Source organism: Otolemur garnettii, unplaced genomic scaffold (assembly GCF_000181295.1).
Source record: "Otolemur garnettii isolate 467f Iridium unplaced genomic scaffold, OtoGar3 scaffold00007, whole genome shotgun sequence".
Classification (NCBI taxonomy): domain Eukaryota; kingdom Metazoa; phylum Chordata; class Mammalia; order Primates; family Galagidae; genus Otolemur; species Otolemur garnettii.
The window spans coordinates 15,320,354-15,341,344 of record NW_003852402.1 but is presented as its reverse complement, the minus strand read 5'-3'; the positions used below and the strand labels follow the sequence as shown (position 1 = coordinate 15,341,344).

Genomic DNA, 20,991 nt, shown 5'->3' with positions numbered 1-20,991 from the left:
GAAGGATCCGACTTCATTCTTTTGCATGTGGCTATCCAGTTCCCCCAGCACCATTTGTTGAAAAGACTATTCTTTCTCTCATTGAATGGTCTTGGTGCCCTTGTCGAAAAACATTTGATCATGTATGAGAGGGTTTCTTTCTGGACTTCACATGCATTCCACTATTCTATGTGTCTGTCTTTATGCAGAACCAAACTGTGGCTTTGTAGTCTAAGTTTTGAAATGAGTGACCTCTAATGTTTTTCTTCTTTTTCAAGACTATATTGACTATTCAAGATCCCTTGAGATTATGGATGAATTTTAGAATGGATCTTTCTATTTCTGAAAAAAAAAAAATGCCACTGGGGTATTGCTGGGATTGCATTGAATCTAAAGATCACTTCGGGTAGTTTTAACTTCTTAATAGTAAGTCTTCCAAATCACAAACACAGGATGTCTTTCCATTTATTTGTGTCTTTAATTTATTTCAGCTATATTTTCAATGTGTACATTTTTTACCTCCTTGGTAAAGTTTATTCCTAAATATGTTATTATTTTTGAGGCTGTTATAATGAGAGTATTTTCTTAACTTGCTTTCAGATTGTTTATCATTAGTACATAGAAATGCAGCTCACTTTTGTGTGCTGATTTTGCATGCTGTAATTTTGTCACTTCTCAGCCTTTTGGCTAGGATCAAATGTAGTATATCCTGTAACTCTGCTGAATTCATTATTAGTTCTAAAAGTCTGGGGGGGAGTCATATGTGGAATCTTTGGGGTTTTCTACATATAATATCATGTCATCTGTGAACAGAGATAATTTTTACTTCTTGCTTACCAATTGGGATTGCTTTCTTTTTCTTGCCAAATTGTTCTGGCTGGGACTTTTAGTACTGTGTTGAATAGAAGTGGTGAAACCAGGCAAGCTTGTCTTATTCTTGATCTTAGGGGAAAATCTTTTAGTCTTTTAACATCGAGTTAATGATAAGCTGTACTTATATATATATGTGGCCTTTATTTTTTTGAGGTCCTTCTCTTCTATTCCTAGTTTCTTGAGTGTTTTTATCATAAGAGAGTATTGAATTTTGTCATTTTTTTCTGTATCAGTTGAGATGAACATGTGGTTTTTTTCCCTTTCATTTTGTTAATGTGGTGCATTACTTTGATTTTTGTATGTTAGACCGTCCTTGAATTAAAGGAATATATCCCACTCAGTCATTGTAAATAATCCTTGTAATATGCTGTTGAATTCTGTTTGCTTGTATTTTGTTGAGGATTTTTTGCATTGATACTCATAAGGGACATTGATCTGTAGTTTTTTTTCTTTTCATAGCATCTTTGTCTGACTTGCTATTATTGTAATGCTGGTCTTATAGAATGAGTTTGGAAGTGTTCTCTCTTTTTCCATTTTTTGGAAAGAGTTCGAGAAGGATTTGTGCTGCTCTGAACATTCTTTTTAAATTTATTTTGGAGACAAAATCTCTCTGTGTTGGCAGCTAGAGTGCAGTAGCAAGGACTACAAGCACGTGCCATTATGCCTAGCTAATTTTTCTTTTTATAGTGAGACCTTGTCTCACTAAGTTGTTCATGCTAGTCTCAAATTCCTGGCCTCAAGTGATCCCCTCACCTTGGCCTCCCAAAGTGCTGGGATCATAGGTATGAGCCACTGTGCTAGGCTGAACATTTCTTGCATAACTTTTCATAGACATGAAAGCACTCATTTCTACTAATATGTTTTCCTGAGTAGAATTGCTAGATCATAAGCTATATGTATATTTAGCTTTATTGGATACTGCTAAACAACCTTCTAAAGTGGTTGTACCAATTTAGATTCTTGCCAGCAATTTACAAAATTTTCAGTTATTTCACTTGCTTGCCAACATTTAGGATAGCCATTCCTTTTAAAATTAGCAATTTTCATGAATATATGTCATTGTGCTTTTAATTTGCATTTTTCCTGATAACTAATGAGTTTAGTATTTTATTATAATATATGCTTGTTGGATATTTGTATATCTTTTGTGAACTACCTATTGAGGTCTTTTGCCTGAGTATTCTTAAAAAATTATGTTCTTCTCCTTAAGGATTTAAGAGTTGTTTTTACATCTTGAATAGAAGGCATTTGTCAGGAAAAAGTATTATAAATATCTTCTCTTGGTTTGTGGCTTGATGTTTTATTCTGTTAATGGTAATTTTTGATGAATAGAAGTTTTAAATTCTAATAAAGTTCAATTTATCAATATTTTTCCCTTATATTTAGTGCTTTTGTGTCCTATTAAAACATTTTTGCTTACCTCAAGGTTTCAAGGTTATAAAGATCTTTTTTACGTTGTCATCTGGAAGTTTTATTATTTTACCTTTCATTTTTTTATCACCAATCCATCTGGAATTTTTTTGTGTATGGTGTGAGGAAAGAGTCAAAATTATTTTTTAATATGAATTTTCAACCAATAGAGCACAAGTTGTTGAAAAAAATTCTTCATCCTCTGAATTTCAATAGTGTCTTTGTCATAAATTGGCAGAGCATATATATTTGGGTCTGTGTCTGGGTCTTTATTCTGACCTTTCAGTCTCATTGTCTATTTTAGGGCTAATATCAAAGTCTTTATTACTGCACCTTTGTAATAAGTTATGATATTTGGTGGCCTAAGGTCTCTTGTTCTTCTTTATTTCTTCTTCAAAATTGTTTTGGTTAGGCTAGGCAGGCAGAGTGGTTCACACCTGTACTCCTAGTGCTCCAGGATGCCAAGGTGAGTGGATTGCTTGAGTTTAGGAGTTTGAGAACAGCCTGAGTAAGAGCAAGACCCCATCTCTACTAAAAATAGAAAAATTAGCAAGGCATTGTGGCGGATGCCTGTAGTCCTGTCTACTGGAGAGGCTAAGGCAAGAGGATTGCTTGAACCCAGAAGTTCAAGGCTGCTGTGAGCTATGATGATGCCATGGCACTCCAACCAGGGGACAGAGTAAGACTTGGTCTCAAAAAAAATACTGTTCTGGTTAATCTACATTCTTAATATTTTCATATAGACTAAAAAATCTGCAAATTTTCACATATACAAAAAGATCTGTTAGGATTTTTGATTGAATCTTTAATAAATTTGGGAAGAACTGACATCTTAACAACATCAGCTTTCTAATTTATATCTCTTATTTTAGACCTCCATGTATTTAGATCATCTTTAATATTTCCCAGTAGTGTTTTGTAGATTTCAGGGTAGAGATTTTATACATCTTTCTTTACATTTATTCTTAGGAAACTGATGTTTTTCATGCTCATGTAAGTAGTAATATTTTTAAAATTTTTTTCTAATTGTTAGTTGCTAGCATATGAAAATGGAATTATTTAGATAACTTTGTATCTAGTCACTTTGCTAAATTTGCTTACCAATTATGAGCTTGCATTTTTAAATGTTCTATGAATATAATCATATTACCTGAGAATAATGATACTTTTGCATCTTCCTTTATAATCCCTGTATTTCATTTTCTTTTCTGTGTCTTAGTGCACTGGCTAGGATCTCTAGTGCAATGTGGAATTTACAGGGTAAGAATGTACATCCCTGCCCTTTCCAACCTAAGTGGGGAAAATATTCCATGTTTCACTATAAGTATGATGTTTGTTGTGAATTTTTGTAAATATTCTTTATCAGATTGAGAAAATTCCCTTCTAAGTCTGGTTTCCTGAGAGATTTTTCTTGAATGGGCATTGAATTTCATCAAACACCTTTTTTGCATTTATTGTAATAATCACATTGTCTCTTTTATTCTGCTAATGTTGTAAACTTCATTGAGTTTTGAGTTTTAAACCATCCTTGCATTCCTAGAATTAACCTCACTTGTTCAGAAGTATTATCTTTTTTTATATTTCTAGGTTAGATTAATTACTATTTTCTTAAGGATTTTTGGCATCTATGTTCATGAGATTTATTGGCCTATGATTTTTCTTTCTTAATGTTCTTGTCAAGTTTTTGTGTCAAGATTATACAGGCTTCATGAAAAAGAGATGGGTCATATTCTACTTTTCCCTTGTTTTGAAGAGTTTGTATAAGGTTGGTATTCTTTGTTTTCTTAAATTTTTGAAGAATTCAATACTGAAGTCATCTGGGTTTGAAGTTTTCTTTGAGGAAAGGTTATTAATGATGGATTCGATATTTTTTTTTTTTTGAGACAAAGCCTCAAGCTATCACCCTGGGTAGAGTGCCATGGCATCACAGCTCACAGCAACCTCCAACTCCTGGGTTTAAGTGATTCTCTTGCCTCAGCCTCCCGAGTAGCTGGACACAGACTCCTGCCACAGCGCCCAGCTATTTTTTGGTTGTAGTCATCATTGTTGCTTGGCAGGCCCAGGTTGCATTTGAACCCACCAGCTCTGGTGTATGTGGCTGGCACCTTAGCCACTTGAGCTATCGGCACCACCCCAAAATGGTTAGATTATAAGTGTGAGCCACCATAGCTGTCTCCTTTCATTTTTTATGTAGGCAATCTGTATTCTCCCTGTTCCTTGATCATTTTTGTCTGAATTTATTAACTTTATTAGTCTTCTCAAAGATCCATCTTTTGGTTTTGTTGTTTTTCTCAATTTGTATCTTTTACAAATTCCATTTATTTCTGCTCTTATCTTTATTATTTCCTTCCTTCTACTTTCTTTGAGTTTCATTTGCTTTTTCTAGCTTTTGAAATAGATGCTTAGATCAATGATTTTCAACTTTTTCTAAGGTATGCATTTAGAATTATAAATTTTCCTCTAAGAACTGCTTAACTGTATCCCATAATCTTTCTGATGTGACCTTCTTCTTCTTATTCAGTTAAATACATTTTCAAATTTCTATGTGATTTCTTATTTTACCCATTGATTATTTAGAAATCAGTTAATTTCCAAAAATTTGGGGATTTCTTAATTGTCTTTCTGTTATTGATTTCCATTTTAGTTCCACTGTGAGCAAAGAACATATTCTGTGTTATTTCAGTATTTGAAATTGTTGGGAATTACTTTCAATGTATTTCTCTTTCAATGTATGGTCTATTTTGGTCAAGGTTCAGGTGCACTTGAAAAGAATGTGTATTTTGCATGCTAGATGGAGTATTTTGTAGGTATCCATTAAGTCAGGTTGCTTAATCATGTTATTCAAATATGCCATATCTTGACTGATTTTTGTTGTTAATATTGTTTGTTCTCTCAGTTATTTAGACGGGTGTACCAATATTGCCAGCTCTGATTATGGTTGTGCCTATCTATCTATCCTTTCCATTTTGTTAACTTTTGCTTTATAAATTTTGAAGTATTAATTTCTTAGAAATTTAGCATTGCTTTATCCTCTTGTGGAAATAATTCTTTTTATTGGCTCAATGCTCATATATCAGTGATTAGGGTGCCAGTCACATGCTCCAGAGCTGATGGGTTCAAAACAGCCCAGGCCTGATAAACAGCATTGATAACAATAACAACAAAGTAGCCAGGCGTTGCGGCAGGCACCTGTAGTCCCAACTACTTGGGCAAAAGAATCGCTTAAGCCTAAGAGTTGGAGGTTGCTGTGAGCTGTGACGCCACAGCATTCCATCGAGGGCGACATAGTTGAGACTGTGTCTCAAAAAAAAAAAAAAAAGAATCTTTATTATTATTATTAAATATTTCTGTCTTACCTCTAGTAATACTTGCTTAATGTGATTTTGTCTGATGTTAATACAACTGCATCTGCTTTAATAGCTTTTAAAAAAAACTCAGTTTGATAATCTTTACCTTTAATTGGAGCAGACCATTTAATGTCAATACTGACATTAATAGGTTTAAGTCAGCAAACTTACTATGTTTTATTTATCCAACTGTCTTTTATTCTTCCTTTTTAGCTTTTTGGGGAAGGATTAAAGAGTTTTTTGTTTATTTTATTTATTTATTTTTTTGAGCAGAGTCTCAAGCTGTCGCCCTGGGTACAGTACTGGGATGTCACAGCTCACAGCAGCCTCAAACTCTTGTGCTTAAGCGATTCTCTTGCCTCAGCCTCCCAAGTAGCAGGAACTACAGGCACCCACCACAATACCCGGCTACGTTTTTTGTTGCAGTTGTCATATTGTTGTTTTAGCTGGCCTGGGCCGGGTTCGAATCCACCAGCCTCTGTGTATGTGACCGGTGCCCTAACCACTTAGCTATCGGCACTGCCTGAAGAGTTTTTTGAAAAATAAATACTGATGTCTTCCTCTAATAGCTTTCCAGTTATGCATTCTTTTAGAGTGGTAATCTTGGGGAATTACAATACACAGTCTTGTCTTATTACGTCTACTTCACATTTTTCCTTCTCCTACAAGAGTTGTATTTCAGTTGGCTGCATTTACCTCTTTCTTACCCTCAGAGTTCTTATTTTAGTGTCTTTTACTTCTACATATGTTAGGCATCTTATAAGACATTATTAGTGTTTTAAATTAAATAAATATCTATTTATATTTATTCACATATTTACCCATGTCAGGATTCTATATTCCTGTCAGCAAGTCCATGCTTCCATCTGGGATCATTTTTATTTTATATTCCTTGTAGTGTATGGTAGTGTCATGTAGATCACGAAAATCATCTTTATTCCAACTATCTTTTTGGAAGATATTTTTGCTGCTTATAAAATTCTAGGTTGGTGAGGGGGTTTGTTTTTAATTTTTGTTTTAACATCTTAAAGTTGTCATTCAATTGTCTTCCAGATTCCAAAAGTATCTATTGGAGAGTTAGTCATCAGCGGCCTTTTCGTCTCAGGCCGCTTTAAAAATGTTTTTTCCTCTTAGGATTTAGTAGTTTGGCTATAATGTACATAGATACAGTTTTCTTGTATTTATTATTCTTTGGGATCACTGAGCCTCTTGAATGCTCTTCCTATTATGACCGTTTTAGCAACACAGAAAAGATTGACTTAATTGATTAGCTAGAGATTCAGTGAGCATGAGGAGATAGCATATGAGACTGATATATTTTGATGAAATGTAGTTGAGATGAAAATCCTGGACCACTGGGCCAAGTCCTAAATGCCCTATGGTGAAGAACCTGACCATGAGTGGATGGTTTATTTATCATAATTCAGCTCTCATAAATTCTTATTTCCAACCTGAACAAATTACATTTTCTCTGTGGCAGACATCAGTAGATATCTATGCTTTTAATGGCATACTCACCAACAAAACTGTGACTATAGACATTATAAAGTCCATGACTGTTGGGACATCATATCCAGAGAGGACAGCTTAGCTCTATGGATTGAACAGAACTGTTTAGAACAGAAGTTAGAAAAATTAGAAATTGTTACAGAAGCTGGGGCCAGAAAATTTCCTGAGAATTATTACATGCAAGACTCTACAGAAAGTTCAAAATTATATAAAGGAAGAAAGAGCAGGGAGCCAAAATTAAAATATATTCAGCGTCAGGCAATATGCCAGATATAATCACAACCATATTTCCTCTAATCCTCCTGTAGGGAATTTTTAAAATTCTTTTCTTATAGATGAGGAAACTGAGATTCAGAGTTTATATGATGTGTTCAGTGTCATAGCAAGTAAGTGATAGAGTGAAGACTTGAACTTAGAGTTGTCTGATCTTATAGTTTGCTCTCTTTCTACTACATAAACTGTCTCTTCCCTGCTCTCAACGAATTTTCAATCTAGAAGAAGGGTTAATACTTGCATGTTATTAATACAAGGCTGTATGTGATCTATTTCATTAAATGATGCAAGTCATTCTTCAGACCTGGCTATACCAAGTGTGATCTTGGACTCAGGCACAGACCTCCCTGGAAGCCTGTTAGAAGTGCAGTATCTCAGGCCCTCCCCAAACACACTGAAACATGCTTTGCATTTTAACAAGGTCTCTAGGTGCCTTAATAAGGCACTTAATAATAAAGTTTAGAAGAAGTCCCAAAGTTGGAAGACAACTAGGGAAAGCATCTCAGGGGAGGTGGCCTTTGCATCAAGTCTTGAAGGATCTACATGGTTCCTGCAGTGATGACAAAGAGGTGGAATGTGGAAAGGCCATGAGACAGGTTTTGAGCTTGGAGAGTTTTCCTGGTTGGCTTAAGCAGAGAGGTTGAAGAATCATGGGGAAAAGGGCTGGGAATGAACTTGGGCTTGAATTCCAAACAAGGGATTTGGGATTTGATGGCTAAGGTGCCACTGAAGGAGCTGGTTAAGAAATGACAAACCTGGCTCGGCGCCTATAGCTCAACCGGCTAAGGCGCCAGCCACGTACACCTAAGGTGGCGGGTTCGAATCCCCAGCCCGGACCCGCCAAACAACAATGACGGCTGCAACCAAAAAATAGCCAGGCGTTGTGGCGGGCGCCTGTGGTCCCAGCTACTTGGGAGGTGGAGGCAGGAGACTCGCTTGAGTCCAGGAGTTGGAGGTTGCTGTGAGCTGTATGCCACGGCACTCTACCCAGGGGGACAGCTTGAGGCTCTGTCTCAAAAAAAAAAAAAAAAAAAAAAAGAAATGACAAACCAAAATGGTGTTTTCAGAAGGTTATGTGGATGTTCTATGCAGGTGGGATAGTGCCAACAAACACTTCAGGGGTTTCAACCTCATCCAAGTCTGAGGTGATAAGGCTACAGAGTATGCTGGTATCAAGGGAATGAAGGAATTTGGGGGAACTCCAGTTTTCAAAGAGCAGGAACCCAGTGGGATTCTTTGAGATGCCTGTTTCCATCCCAGGGATACAGAATAAACCAAATGTAACTCAGAGGGTCCAAGTTCTCTAGTCTTTGGGTCACCATTTCTTTAATGTCTAAATCAATGGAAAAAATGAGGGAATGGGTGGCCAGTTAAATGGGCCATATTGGATAGCCAGTTAAATGGCTGCCATAGATTATATCTCTGGGTCAGGCCAAGCAGGTAAAATGCCTTCTCAAGGTGATTTGAGAAAGGTCAAATTTCCATCTACTGCAAGTCCTTCTACTGGCATGAGCCAGAGTTGGGCACTGCACCAGGGGATCTTAGTCAGCATGCACATGTGTTGTTTGAGATGGGAGAATATTCAGTTTATGAGCTTAAAATCAAAGATTCTATCCTGTATCTTAGACAGAGCCTTCCCTCTCTTTCTGTGAGCTGTCAGACTCCATGTGCTCATTTGTGTTTCCAAATGTGTTGTGGGCATGTGGGATAGGGATTCTCTCTCTCCTGAGACAGTCCACACTGTGCCCAGTTCCTCCCAAACTGTTGTCTTCCTACTTCACTGCTTTGCCTCACCCTGAATGTAGACTTCTTCTATCCACCCAACTCATTATGGGACTGCAGCTGACTAGTGGGGACAGAGGACACACATAGCACAGGGAAGGGGAAAGTTGTAATTCAGTGGTATGATGGCATAGGAAACCTGGGGTCATGATGTAATGTGCTTTGTCATCATCATTAAAATATCACATTACAAGGCTGTATAACTGAAAGTTACATCTCTCCCTCCACTCAGCTCACTGAGCATGTCTTAGTTTATTATCCAATTTGGTTTCTTATAACTTCATAAAAGCGTTTCCTGAGAAAAGGAAATGTAGTTAAACCTTATTTGAAATTCTTTACCAAAAAAGATGAGATGAGCTTCTCAGTCTTATCTACTGTGGGAAGGAGAAGGCTGTGATGAAATGGAATGTCCTCCAAGACAAGAGATAAGTTCGTGGTGCTGAGCAGCGGTTTCATAATTGCATTGAGATGCAGGCCAGACTCCATGCTTATCCTTGTAGCAAGTGTTAAGACAGCTCCCAGGGGTAGGGGCAAGGACTTATGAAAGTCCAGGGCAGAATTGTACAGGAGAGGCCTCCCAGGTTGCTTTCAAGAAACTGTGTTGCCCACATGGGGTGTCTGCTGCAGTTTTGGTGCTGGCTGGGCACTGAGGTTTAAGATTGCTAGCTGGCTGGTGAGGCCCTGGTGTTGAGGCTATGATTTAGGTGAACTCCTCTGGTCCACTCTTTGCTTCTTTGCCTGTATCTGCCGTGTCACCAACGGCTGCCTGCTCTGTCCCTGAGTGCTGCCGCATCTGTCCTCTCCTCTCCAGGTGATGTTCCCCACTCCTGTGCTTCTAGCACACTGCCAAGGCCCCTCTGCTCTCCGCTCACTTGCTCCATGGGGCCACAGCTTCCTGAGGGAAAGGGACTGTGCCTACTATATTTCACCAGCACTCTCTAGTAGGGCCTGGTACATAGCAGGTGCTCAGTAAATGTTGACTAAGTATACGGATATTAGGAAAGCAAAATAGACTATAAAGCCATGCCAGGTTAGGGAGTTGATAATTTGCTTTCAGTTTTTTGGTGCTCCAGGATTACTTAGCCATTTTAGTAGATTCTTTCTTTAGATGCCTCCTCCCCAACAGGGTCTTTTAATTTGTTCACATTTAGTTAGAATACTTTTGAATAGATAATATGTTAATATGGTCCAACAGTCAAAATGGAGAAGTCCTGGCTCCATCCCTATCTTCCCCCTGCCACCCCCTACCCCAGCTCCCTAGTTACAAGCACTTTCCCTCATCTCTTACATATTCTTCCAATATTTCCTCATGAAAATGAAAAATTCAAATATCTGTTCTTTTTTTGCCCCTTTCTTTCATAAAAAAGTAGCACTTGCTTTGTTCAGTTAATAAACCCTGGAGAACTCCATTTCAGTAAGAACGCAGAAAGCATCCTCATCCTTTGTTTTTGTTTTACTCTTTTCTTTTTTTTTTTTAACAGTTGCATAAGTATTCCACTGTATGGATATATCATAATTCAGTTAACCACATGAATACCTGGGCTGTTCCCAAACTTTTGCTGTTGCAGACAAGCTGCAACAAAGAACCTTGTACATGTGTGGTTTCATATGTGTGCAGTAGTAACTACAGGGCACTTCCCAGACATGGGCTGCTGGGTAACAGGCATGTGAGATTTCAGTAGACTCTGTCAGACGACTTTCTGTAGTGGGAGGCATCATTTTGTGCTCCCCTTGAGAAGTAGGACGGTTTCTGTTCCTCACAGTTTTATAGCACAGTTTTGTGGTCATAGTCTAGATTTTTGCAAATCTTACCAGTAAGAAATAGTTTCTTAGTGTCGTTTCCATTTTCTTTGATTAAAACTAATCATCTTTTCGCCTTTCAAAACGATTGCATTTTTTCTACTAACTGTGTGTCATGTGCTTTGCCTGTTTTTTCTGTTGGTTCTTGGTTTTCCTTCTGGTTTTACATGAGCTCTTTTATTTGGTGGGCAGATGAGACCACAGTCTGTGTCAGTTTGCCCAAGTGCATCATTATCTTTGTTATTTGTGGTGGTTTTTCTTCCTCCACTTAGAAGTTTTGAATTTTTTCATGTACTAAAATGTATTGATCAACCTTTTATGGCCTTGGGGTTTTATATCAGAATTAGACAGGCTTTTTCTGACTCCAAGATTATGAAGGAATTTACCCAAGAAGGAGAGAGGATGCAGGTGTGGGCCCCTCAGAGCAATGTTGCCAGCACCAAGGTTTTGTTTGGGACTAAGCCCTGTTCCCACGGGGAAAAGGGTTTGCTGCCAACAGCTGATGTCCACTGCCAAAGGCCTAGGTGCCAGGCACTCTGATCATCAGTGGGTACCCCTCGCAGGGGCTGGAAAGGAGGTGGATAAAGGGAATGAAATATTTGGCAGCCCCATGTTCCCAACAGGTGAGGTCTGGCCAGGTGCAGCCAGGTTAGCATAAAGAAAGGAAATAGAATTAGAACTCTGAAGTGAAACTCTAGACTCACATAAACTTGAACCTTCCCTGGGATTTGAAAAGTAATTAATTTAGAAACATTTTCCCTCAACATCAAACTGCCATGCTGGCTCTAGGCAGGAAATATTCTAGAATAGGTTTCTAAATATTGTGAATTCAATAGTCATAGAGGTAGAAAAGAAACAATGAGGCACATATGATACATTCCTTAAATGCTCTGTCACAGTACCACAGGTTTGAAGAGTGAGACTTATACATGTTTGGGTCTGGGGAAGTTTTGACATCAACTATCCTGAGTCCTTGTCTTCACTCTAACACTAACTTACTGGGGACAAATGGCTTCACTTCTCTGAGCCTCTGTTTCTTCCTCTGTAGATGGGGATAATAGCAATAATTAGGCCTAACATTGATTAAGCTCCAAGCACACTTCAGGCTCTGTATCTGGTGTTGCACATGCATTAGATCGCTCACTTTCTAGGGCAGCTAGCGTGTTAACCAGTGCACAGTGCCTAGAACATAGTAAGTCTTCAGTAAACGTTCCCTGGCAGTCTGGTATATTTACTAAAGTCAGCTAGGAAGGCTCAGAATTTCACTGTGGTGCTATTCTAGTCATTTGTTCATTCCACAAACACTTCCTGAGCCCCTACCATGTATGAGTGTCAGAGACACAATGGTAAGTGAGGCCTACACCCTCCAGTACTTACAAATTAGCGAGCTAGGCTCGACGCCTGTGGCTCAAGCAGCTAAGGCGCCAGCCACATACACCTAAGGTGGCGGGTTCGAATCCAGCCTGGACCTGCCAAACAACAATGATGGCTACAACCAAAAAATATCCAGGCGTTGTGGCGGGGGGCTGTGTCCCAGCTACTTGGGAGGCTGAGGCAGGAGACTTGCTTGAGCCCAGGAGTTGGAGGTTGCTGTGAGCAGTGAAGCCATGGCACTCTATCCAGGGTGACAGCTTGAGGCTCTGTCTCAAAAAAAAACCGAATTAGCGAGCTAGACATGGTCTATTTCCTGAATCTTTGCGCCCCCCCCCCCCACACCGAATTCACATGTTGAAATCCTGACTCCCAAGGCAATGGTACTGGGGAGAGAGGCTTTTGGGAGGTGATTAGGTCACTTAATGCTTTAGCCCTCATAAAAAGAATTAATGCCCTTATAAAAGAGAACCCAGAGAGCTTCCTCACCCCTCCTGCCAGTGTTTGGGCACAGGGTGGGAAGACAGCTATCGGCAAACCAGGAAAGGGACCCTCACCAGTCACTGAACCTGCTAGTACCCTGATCTTGAACTTTCTAGCCTCTGCAGCTGTGAGAAATAAATTTATGTGTTCATAAGCCACCCAGTCCATGGCATTTGTGACAGCAGCAGTAATGGACTAAAACCACCAATGAGCAGTGCCACACCCTGCAGGGAGGGCTTCACTAGAGCATCCAGGGTGTTGTGAGAACACAGAACGCACACTCCTGTCCCCAACATGGGGCTTGCCGAACCCAGCCCCGTGTGTGGGAAAAGGATCCGTAGCGCCTCTGGAAGAGCAACGATTGTTACAGTCATGAGAAACACTTTAATACAAGGACTTTGTCCCAGGAGTGATTCAACAAATTCTCACAATAGCCCTCTGTGCTTGATACTATTATTATCCCTATTTTATAGGTAAGGGAACTAAGAAACCAAAAGATTGTTCAAGGTCACATAGCTAGTATGCAAGTGGTAGAGCCAAGATTTAAGCCTGGAAACTTGGCCTCAGAGTTATATTGGGCAATAGAGGCAGGGACACTCACCACTGGGAACTGGACTGAGATCCCTGCAGTGTGTTGGGAACTATAACTGCAAGGTGGGAGCAGAACCAAGTAGCAAGAAGACCAGGCACTGGGTAGCCTCTGGGCAGAAGGTTTACTAAGCAGACTGCTGCCCTCCAACCTTGGCAGGGTGGGCACTAGAAGGGGATGGCTGGGTGTGTGCTGTGAATGATTCCAGGAATCTTCCTGGTCTGAAATTGTACTTTACAGGATGAATCTTCTTTGGTCTGAGGTATTTCTCCCTGGTAAGATGAAAAGACATTTGGCAGGACCAGCTCCTAAAGTCTCCATCAACTGCACCTATTTTTATTTACTTAAAATGTGCTATCCTGCCTTCTTTGTCTAGGCCCTGGGTTTCTGCTCCTCCTTCAGATCCCCAAACCAGACTCATGTCCCCTACTTGGTGCTGTCATAGCAGTCTGGACCTGCCCTTTACAGCTTTTGCTGAGGGCTTACATTTTATTGGCTGATGATTTGACTCTAAGGCTAAGGGAGCAGAGATTGTGTCTGGTTTTCTCACCTGTTTGGACCTGGCATAGGGCTAAAATATATAGTAGGCACTCTAAAAATATTTGATGAATGAGTGATTAAGTAACTGGTGTTTCAGGACTTCCCCCTTTGAGGAAAAAGGCTATTTATTCAGATCCTGGGTACAAAGTCACCGGTGGCCTAAGGAAAGGAAGCAGCAGAGGTGAAAGGTTTGATGATGGAACTGGAGGATCCATGTTGACTTTCTTCTGAATACTGCACGTAGCCACCATGTTGCCAAGCTCAGAGTGAGGTCCTCTCTCCCTTCACCAGCTGCTGGGCCTTGTGCAAGTTATTCAGTTTCATCAAAGCTCCTGAGTAGCTGTGCCTACAGGCACCCGCCACAACACCAGGCTAATTTTTCTATTTTTAGTAGAGATTGGATCTCACTCTTGCTCAGGCTGGTCTCAAACTCTTGAGCTCAAGTGATCCTCCTGCCTTGGCCTCCCAGAATGCTAGGATCACAGGCATGAGCCACTGCATCCAGCCATAAAAATGTAATATACTCAGTCCTCAAAACATCCTTGTGATAAAAGTTATGATTTTCACTTTTTTGCTAGGGGGCCTCAGGCTTGGATGAATCAAGTTGCTGCTCAAAGTTCCATGTGGAGTTAGGGGCAAAGCTGGAATTCAAACCCAGGTTTGCCTGCCCTCAAAGCCAGTTCTCTTTCAGTTGTTGATATTAGAATGGGCTGTAACAGAGTTTTATGGGAAAAAAATCTGACACACAAAAAGACAAGTGACACTGAGTGGGAAACCGTATGTTGGAATCCTAGAACAAGGAACTTCCCTGGCTCTGCCAACTGGACCTCTTACATCCTTCCCTGACCCCAGGTTTCCCTCCTCCATGCTTTTCCTTGTGCTGCTTCTTCCTCTTGAAATACCTTCCCCTTTGGTATCCTCTTCCCAAAGTTCAACCTGTCCTTGTAAAGATGAACAGGGCAGGTTACACACCAGGATGTACTTACTGTATGGCTTTTGTGTGTTTTAAGTTTAGGTATGTGTGTGCTTGTGTGTGAAAGAGAAAACAATGATTTGGGTACAGAGGTGCACATCTGTAATCTCAGCTTGAGCCCAGGAGTTTGAGACAAGCCTGGACAACACAGTGAGATCCCCTTCTCCTAAGAAAAGGAAAGAGAACATTGAAAAAGATAAACAGGATAAGAAGTTAACTGTAGTTTCTTCTGTTGAGAGGGGCATGGTTTTCAAGATTTATATTTATCTATTTTCCACATTTAAAAGAATGAACATGTATTACTCATATAAAAATAACAACATTATTTTTAAAAACCTTGACTGCTTCAAGGCCCAGCTCAAAGGCCACCTCCTATACAGAGCTGAGGTGTCGCCTGGTGTATATTTGCCTTGCAGGGTCCTTGGCAATGCAGTTGTCTTTGCTCTGTAAATCTTCCCAAGCAGCAAGGAGCCTCGCATGCCTGCTTCCAGCAGTAGGTGCTTGCTAAAAAGAATTACTTTAAGAGCCTCCTGGCCAGGCACAGCCAAGGGCAACCTCTACCCTGCAGATGGCTGCAGCTGACGCTTTTGAACTCTTACCCTCTGTTAAATTCATTTTGCTTAATTCTCCCAACAATCTTCTGAGGCAGGCATTATTATTATCCTCGGTTTAGAGATAAACTCTCTTAAAATCTAAACAGGATAACTAGATTGCTAAACAGCACCTCCTAGTTTGCCTGGCTCCATCTGCCACACCCAAAAAGGACCTATGTGACAGCCACATGACATGATCTTTAGTATCTCTGTCTTTGGCCCTCACCTTCTCTACCTTTCACCTTTTCTACCTTGCCCTTGACTCTACTCCTTCCTGCCCACTGGTCCCCATCTCTGGCTCACTCCAGGACTCAGCTCACTTTGCGCTTCTTCCAGGACACCACGTCAGACAGGTTCAGCTTCTTCCTGCAGTCTGGGTTAGCAGACCCCTCTGTGCTTGCCTGCATCACAGCATGTGTCACTTCTCACTGAACTTGGCCTCTCTCTCCACCGTCTCTTTCCCCAACAAAACTCAAGGGCAAGAGTTTAATAATTTATCCCCAATGTCTAGCTGGCACAAATTAGGTGTTCAATAAATATGTATTGAAGTAATTAGTTTGCTCAATCATGGCCAGTAAGTTTTGGGATTGATACTAGGATCTAGGTCTTTTGGCATCTGGTCCAGGTTGATCAAAATTCTGAAATGTAAAGAAGCAGGGAAACAAAACAAAACAAAACAAAACACCAAACCCAGATAGTTTCAGAAAGAACAAAAATGTTTATCATGTGCCAGTACTTGAAATGGAGGTATATTTAGTTTACTTATATACTCTTCCTTGTTTAAAACAATACCGTCAATCATGTTTTTTCTATAGTCTTTTTTTTTTTTTTAACCATTTGCTTAGTACTATAATTTCTAGGAGCTGGGTTGTGAGGCCACATTGCACACTAAAAATGTTAATACTACCTTCAGGTACGAAGAAGTATAAGAGAATTGGTTTCACCATGTATATGGCAGCTTCAGGAATTAACATTATTTAAAATTTGCTTGACAATCAGAAATGTAAGTTGTACCTCATTATTTATTTCCTCTTTATTTCTTTGTCAACAAGGTTGAGTCTTATTCTATGTGTTCATTCACCCACAGTCTTGTGAGACCCACATGTTCATTCTCCTTATCGTGCTGTTTTTTGTGGGGCTCTTTGTTTTTGTTTTTTAAGGTTGTAGAAGGCAGACTTAGCTATGTAAATCAGTTGTAAACCAATGCAGATGGGAGGGGGGTTAGGGGCATGCAAGAACAAACTGTCCCTGACCCCTCCATTGGTATTCGACTGTTTAAGTACTAAGTAGAGGGCCCTGTGCTGGGCCCTGACAGAAAGTAAGGCAAAGACAGCTAAGATGCCATTCCTGCCTTCTTAATGAGTTTATGCTCAAGTAGACAAGATGGATATGTTCACAAATAAAAATCCAGGTAGCTAAACCATTCAATTGATCAAGATCAATTAAGAGACAAGTAATGGGCTGCAAAAGAATAGAATTAGGATCAAGGAGTCCTGACTTGGAGAGTATCAGGGAAGGCTTCAAAGAGGTAGTGTCATTTAGTCCAGGACTGAAAGGATAAGAAGCATTTATTTAGAAGGAACGCCATGTTGGCAAAGCATTGTGAACAGATGTAAAGTTCATGATGTATTTTGACATCTTGTTCCTGAGAACATTTAGTGTTAGAGTTTGTATCAGGATATTTTGGTGGCAAGGAAGAGAATACCCAACAAAAAGCAGTTTCATTAGCTGAGGAAATTGTGTTAGTTCCCAAAACAAAGAGGCAAGCATCTTTAGGGACAGCTAAGCAGAGGCACAACATGACAGTCAGACCCTCCAGTCTTTGTCTTTCCTCTTTGCTTTTCTGGATGTTGACTTCATCCTCAGATTGCTCTTTCCCCAGTTGCAACTTTGCTGCCTCACTCTGGTTGTGTTCACTCGCAGCCAGAGTTTCTTACCTCTTCCATTTTATTATGGAAAAATATTTTTCCCAGAAGCACCAGAAGGGTTCTCCTTTAAAGACAGGCAGGCAGAGAGTCACATGCTCCACCTAATCCAATCAGTGACTTAAGGTAATCATCATTCAACTCTCAAGGATTTGAGAGGGGATCACCCTTCTTAAATACATGACCCCTCTAATTTAGGGTTCTATAAATAAGGAAGAAAGTGAGTATGTATAGTTGTTGATTAAGCAACAACAATATCTGCCTTGGTGCCTATGTGAAGACATTTTAATCAAAATTATGCCAATAATATTTCCTGGACTCAACATTACTAGCTAATAATTTTAGGAACATTTTTCTATATGGTATTATACCTTTTTAATTTTCCTCCATTTTTATGTTTGTTTCACTTAAACTACTTTCATGGGTACCAGTTCTTTTCCATATAATTTTATGCCACAGATTGATTTCATTGATTATTTTAATATGTCCATATTAAATTTTTTTAATAATATTTATAAGCTTTGACATTATTAATTTTCTTTTGAGACTGTTAGTTGTACCAGTTCTCTTGAGCCTAATTTTATAGATTGAAGAATTTTATGTCTTAATGACTATTTCTTTTTTTTTTTTATTAAGTCAATCTTAAGAATTGAGTAAGAGACTGATTATAAGTATTCCTTAGTCAATTTGTAATGAAATTGTGAGTTGTCTTTCTTAGGTATCCAAAGGTTAATCTGTTGTTCAGATTGTTGTATTATAGGGGTCAGCTAACTAGGGCCCTCTGGGCCAAATCTGGCCCAATGCCTATTTTTATAGGGCTGCAAGCTAAAAGAGGTTTTTACAGATCAACTTTTGTAATCTATTTGATAGATGATAGGCAACACTTACTTTAATTCAAATTAAGAGACTTATTGCCTACCCCAAAATAATTTAATTCTTCCCATTAATAGACTTGTATTACAAAAACAATACTTTGTTATTATATTGGATTCTGTAAAAAGATATTTTTATAAATTTGTCTTCTGTCTTTTCATATAAAGTCTACATAATATTCTTTTTTCCCTAAATATATGCTGTAAGAATTACTTCTTCATAATGTTTTGCTTTTGACCTCTGGTCCCCAAATTCTACAATATTCACTATCTGACCATTTACACTTAATGTTTGCTGACCCCCTGCTCTACTGTATTGCTAATTCAATTTTTCTGAATACTTGCAGGCATTCGCCCTACCCTACACTGTCTGCTCCACAGAGGTATAAAGAACAAATGATAAGCTTCTCAGCCTGCTACAGAAAACCAAAAACAAAAAAAGCAAAAAACAAAACTAAACACAAAAACCCCTCATAAACTAAGGTACCTGGGAAGCTCAAGATCAAGGCAGTAGCGGTTCTGTGTCTGGTGAGGGCCATTTCCTGGTTCATACATGGCTCTTTCCTCACTGTGTCCTGACATGGCACAGGGAGCTGTCTGGTGTCTCTTTTATGAGGGCGCTAATCCATTTATAAGGGCTCCACCCTCATTACTTAATCACCTCCCAAAGAGTCCACCTCCAAATGTCATCACTTGGGGATTAGGGTTCAACACATGAGTTTTGGGGGACACAAACATTCAGTCTATAGCCATGAAGAGGTTAATGTGTTTTTCTTGGGTTAAAATCATAGAGTCTGTCCTGCTTCAGGTGGGAAAATAGCAAGTGAGTGAATGTGGTCCTATTGTTCAGTGACAAAGGAAAGTGACTCTTCAAACTCCAACATACTATGTCAAAAACAACATTGACATGAGTTTTTTAAAATAAAAGTCCATTTCCATCTTTTTCTTTTGGTGTTAAAGTATGATGAGTCCAGCTTGTTGGAAAAGCCAAACTATCATTGTTGCAAAGCAACACCATTTGAAGGAAACAGTCTTTTGAAGCTTAGGAGAGCTAAGAGGACTTATACTTTTTCCTACTGCTTTCTACCAAAGTTAACTTCTTTTTCTTTCCTTTAATAGATGAGGAAAAAGAAAATAATAGAGCATCCAAGCCCCATTCCACTCCTGCTACCCTGCAATGGTAAGTTTCCATTGTTAGCACATTCTCTCTTCAGGAAATGCTCACATCTTCCTACCTGTAAGATAGGGTATCACTTGGATATTTTGACATTGTCATGATGACTTCCAGTAACTCACATGAAATCTACTTAATGTGCATAAAATGTTCAACTAGACTTAAATGTATCTTTGTGATTAGAATTTCCATATTTGTTTTATTTGGGGGTAGATTTTTTTCCTATTATCCAAATACTGGCAAGGACTGGGTTCCACATGGATGTTATTAATTGATGTTAATAGACTCTGTTATTACAATTAATAATGTTGTAGCACATTATAGAAACAGAGGTCTGTTCAACCTTACCAATGAGCCTTTAATGAATTAATAATTAATTGCAGCTATATGACAATTATTTTAACATGAACATTTATAAGGATAATCTACTAGAATAGCTTTCTCTTTAATATTTGGAATTCCTGGAGTTGATGAAAAATTTAATGATGTTTGAGTGGTTGCACTCACGTTTGATTATTATAGATAAATCCTCCTCTGAAAGCTTTACTTGGAAATTATATTGTAGCTTTGAACAACAGAACTCTCTGTACTTGAGATTCACCTCTCAGAGGATATTGACAGTTAAAGGCTATTTATTATTCTCCTAGAGTCCAGCCTTAGCAAACTGGAAGAAATTAAGGAATGAAGTGAGGAGGAGAAAGGAACTAAAACATATTATGTGCCAGCCTCCACGCTAGGCACTTGGTGTGTGTGCCTGATTTCATTCTTATAATTCTGTTAAACTGGTGTTGTTATGCCCTTTGTACTGATGACGGAAGTAAAATGGAGGCAGTTCATCATTTGCTAAATATACACACAGCCAATAAATGGCAGAGTCTGAAACCTGGTTGGGTCTCTTTAACTGCAAAGCTCCTGCTTGGAAAGAAAGGAAGAGAAACATCAGGAAGGATAAAGAAGAGAGAACAGATCAGAAAAGGAAGCAGATGGGCTTTAATGAGAAAATCATATTAGATTCTCTAGTCTAATCCATCCAGAGGTGAAAGGAAAACATTGGCAGAAAGCATTCAGGAAGTAACTCAATCTTCTCTAACAGGAGTTTAACTATCGGCTTGTTTTGCTACAGGGACAGCAAAGATTGTTTTCAAAGGCTCCATTTCCAGCCTTTTGGCTCTTTTCCATCTTTTGTCCCTATATACTTTTTTGCATTCCATTTTTTGCCTTTATTTAAAATTCTACTTTATTCTTCAGATCAAATCTCCCCCTGTACTCTTTCCTAAATATTATTGCCTTGCAAATTCCCATAATGCCAAGCATCAAATGAGGCATCAATGTAAAGGACTTCAGTAGTGGCAGCTTCCAGAAATGCAAGGAATTGGCAGACATTCTCAGTTTAATAACCTGAACATGTTGTGCATTTCAGAGTAAAAAATTTGAAAGGGAGTAGAAAAAAATTGCCTTATTCATGTCTATTTTCTGTGATTCTGTGTTTCATGTGCCT

The 20,991-nt window shown here is 39.1% G+C and overlaps 1 protein-coding gene across 2 annotated transcripts in view; it reads left to right on the top strand.

Moving 5' to 3' along the window:
- The window catches only part of RFX4 (regulatory factor X4), a 163,925-nt gene that overhangs the window by 29,146 nt on the left and 113,788 nt on the right, over positions 1-20,991 (top strand). For both annotated transcript variants that reach the window (XM_003783278.2, XM_003783279.1), the window contains exon 3: positions 19,439-19,499. In XM_003783278.2, coding sequence (XP_003783326.1) covers positions 19,439-19,499 — 61 coding nt within the window. The remainder of the gene's footprint in view (positions 1-19,438; positions 19,500-20,991) is intronic.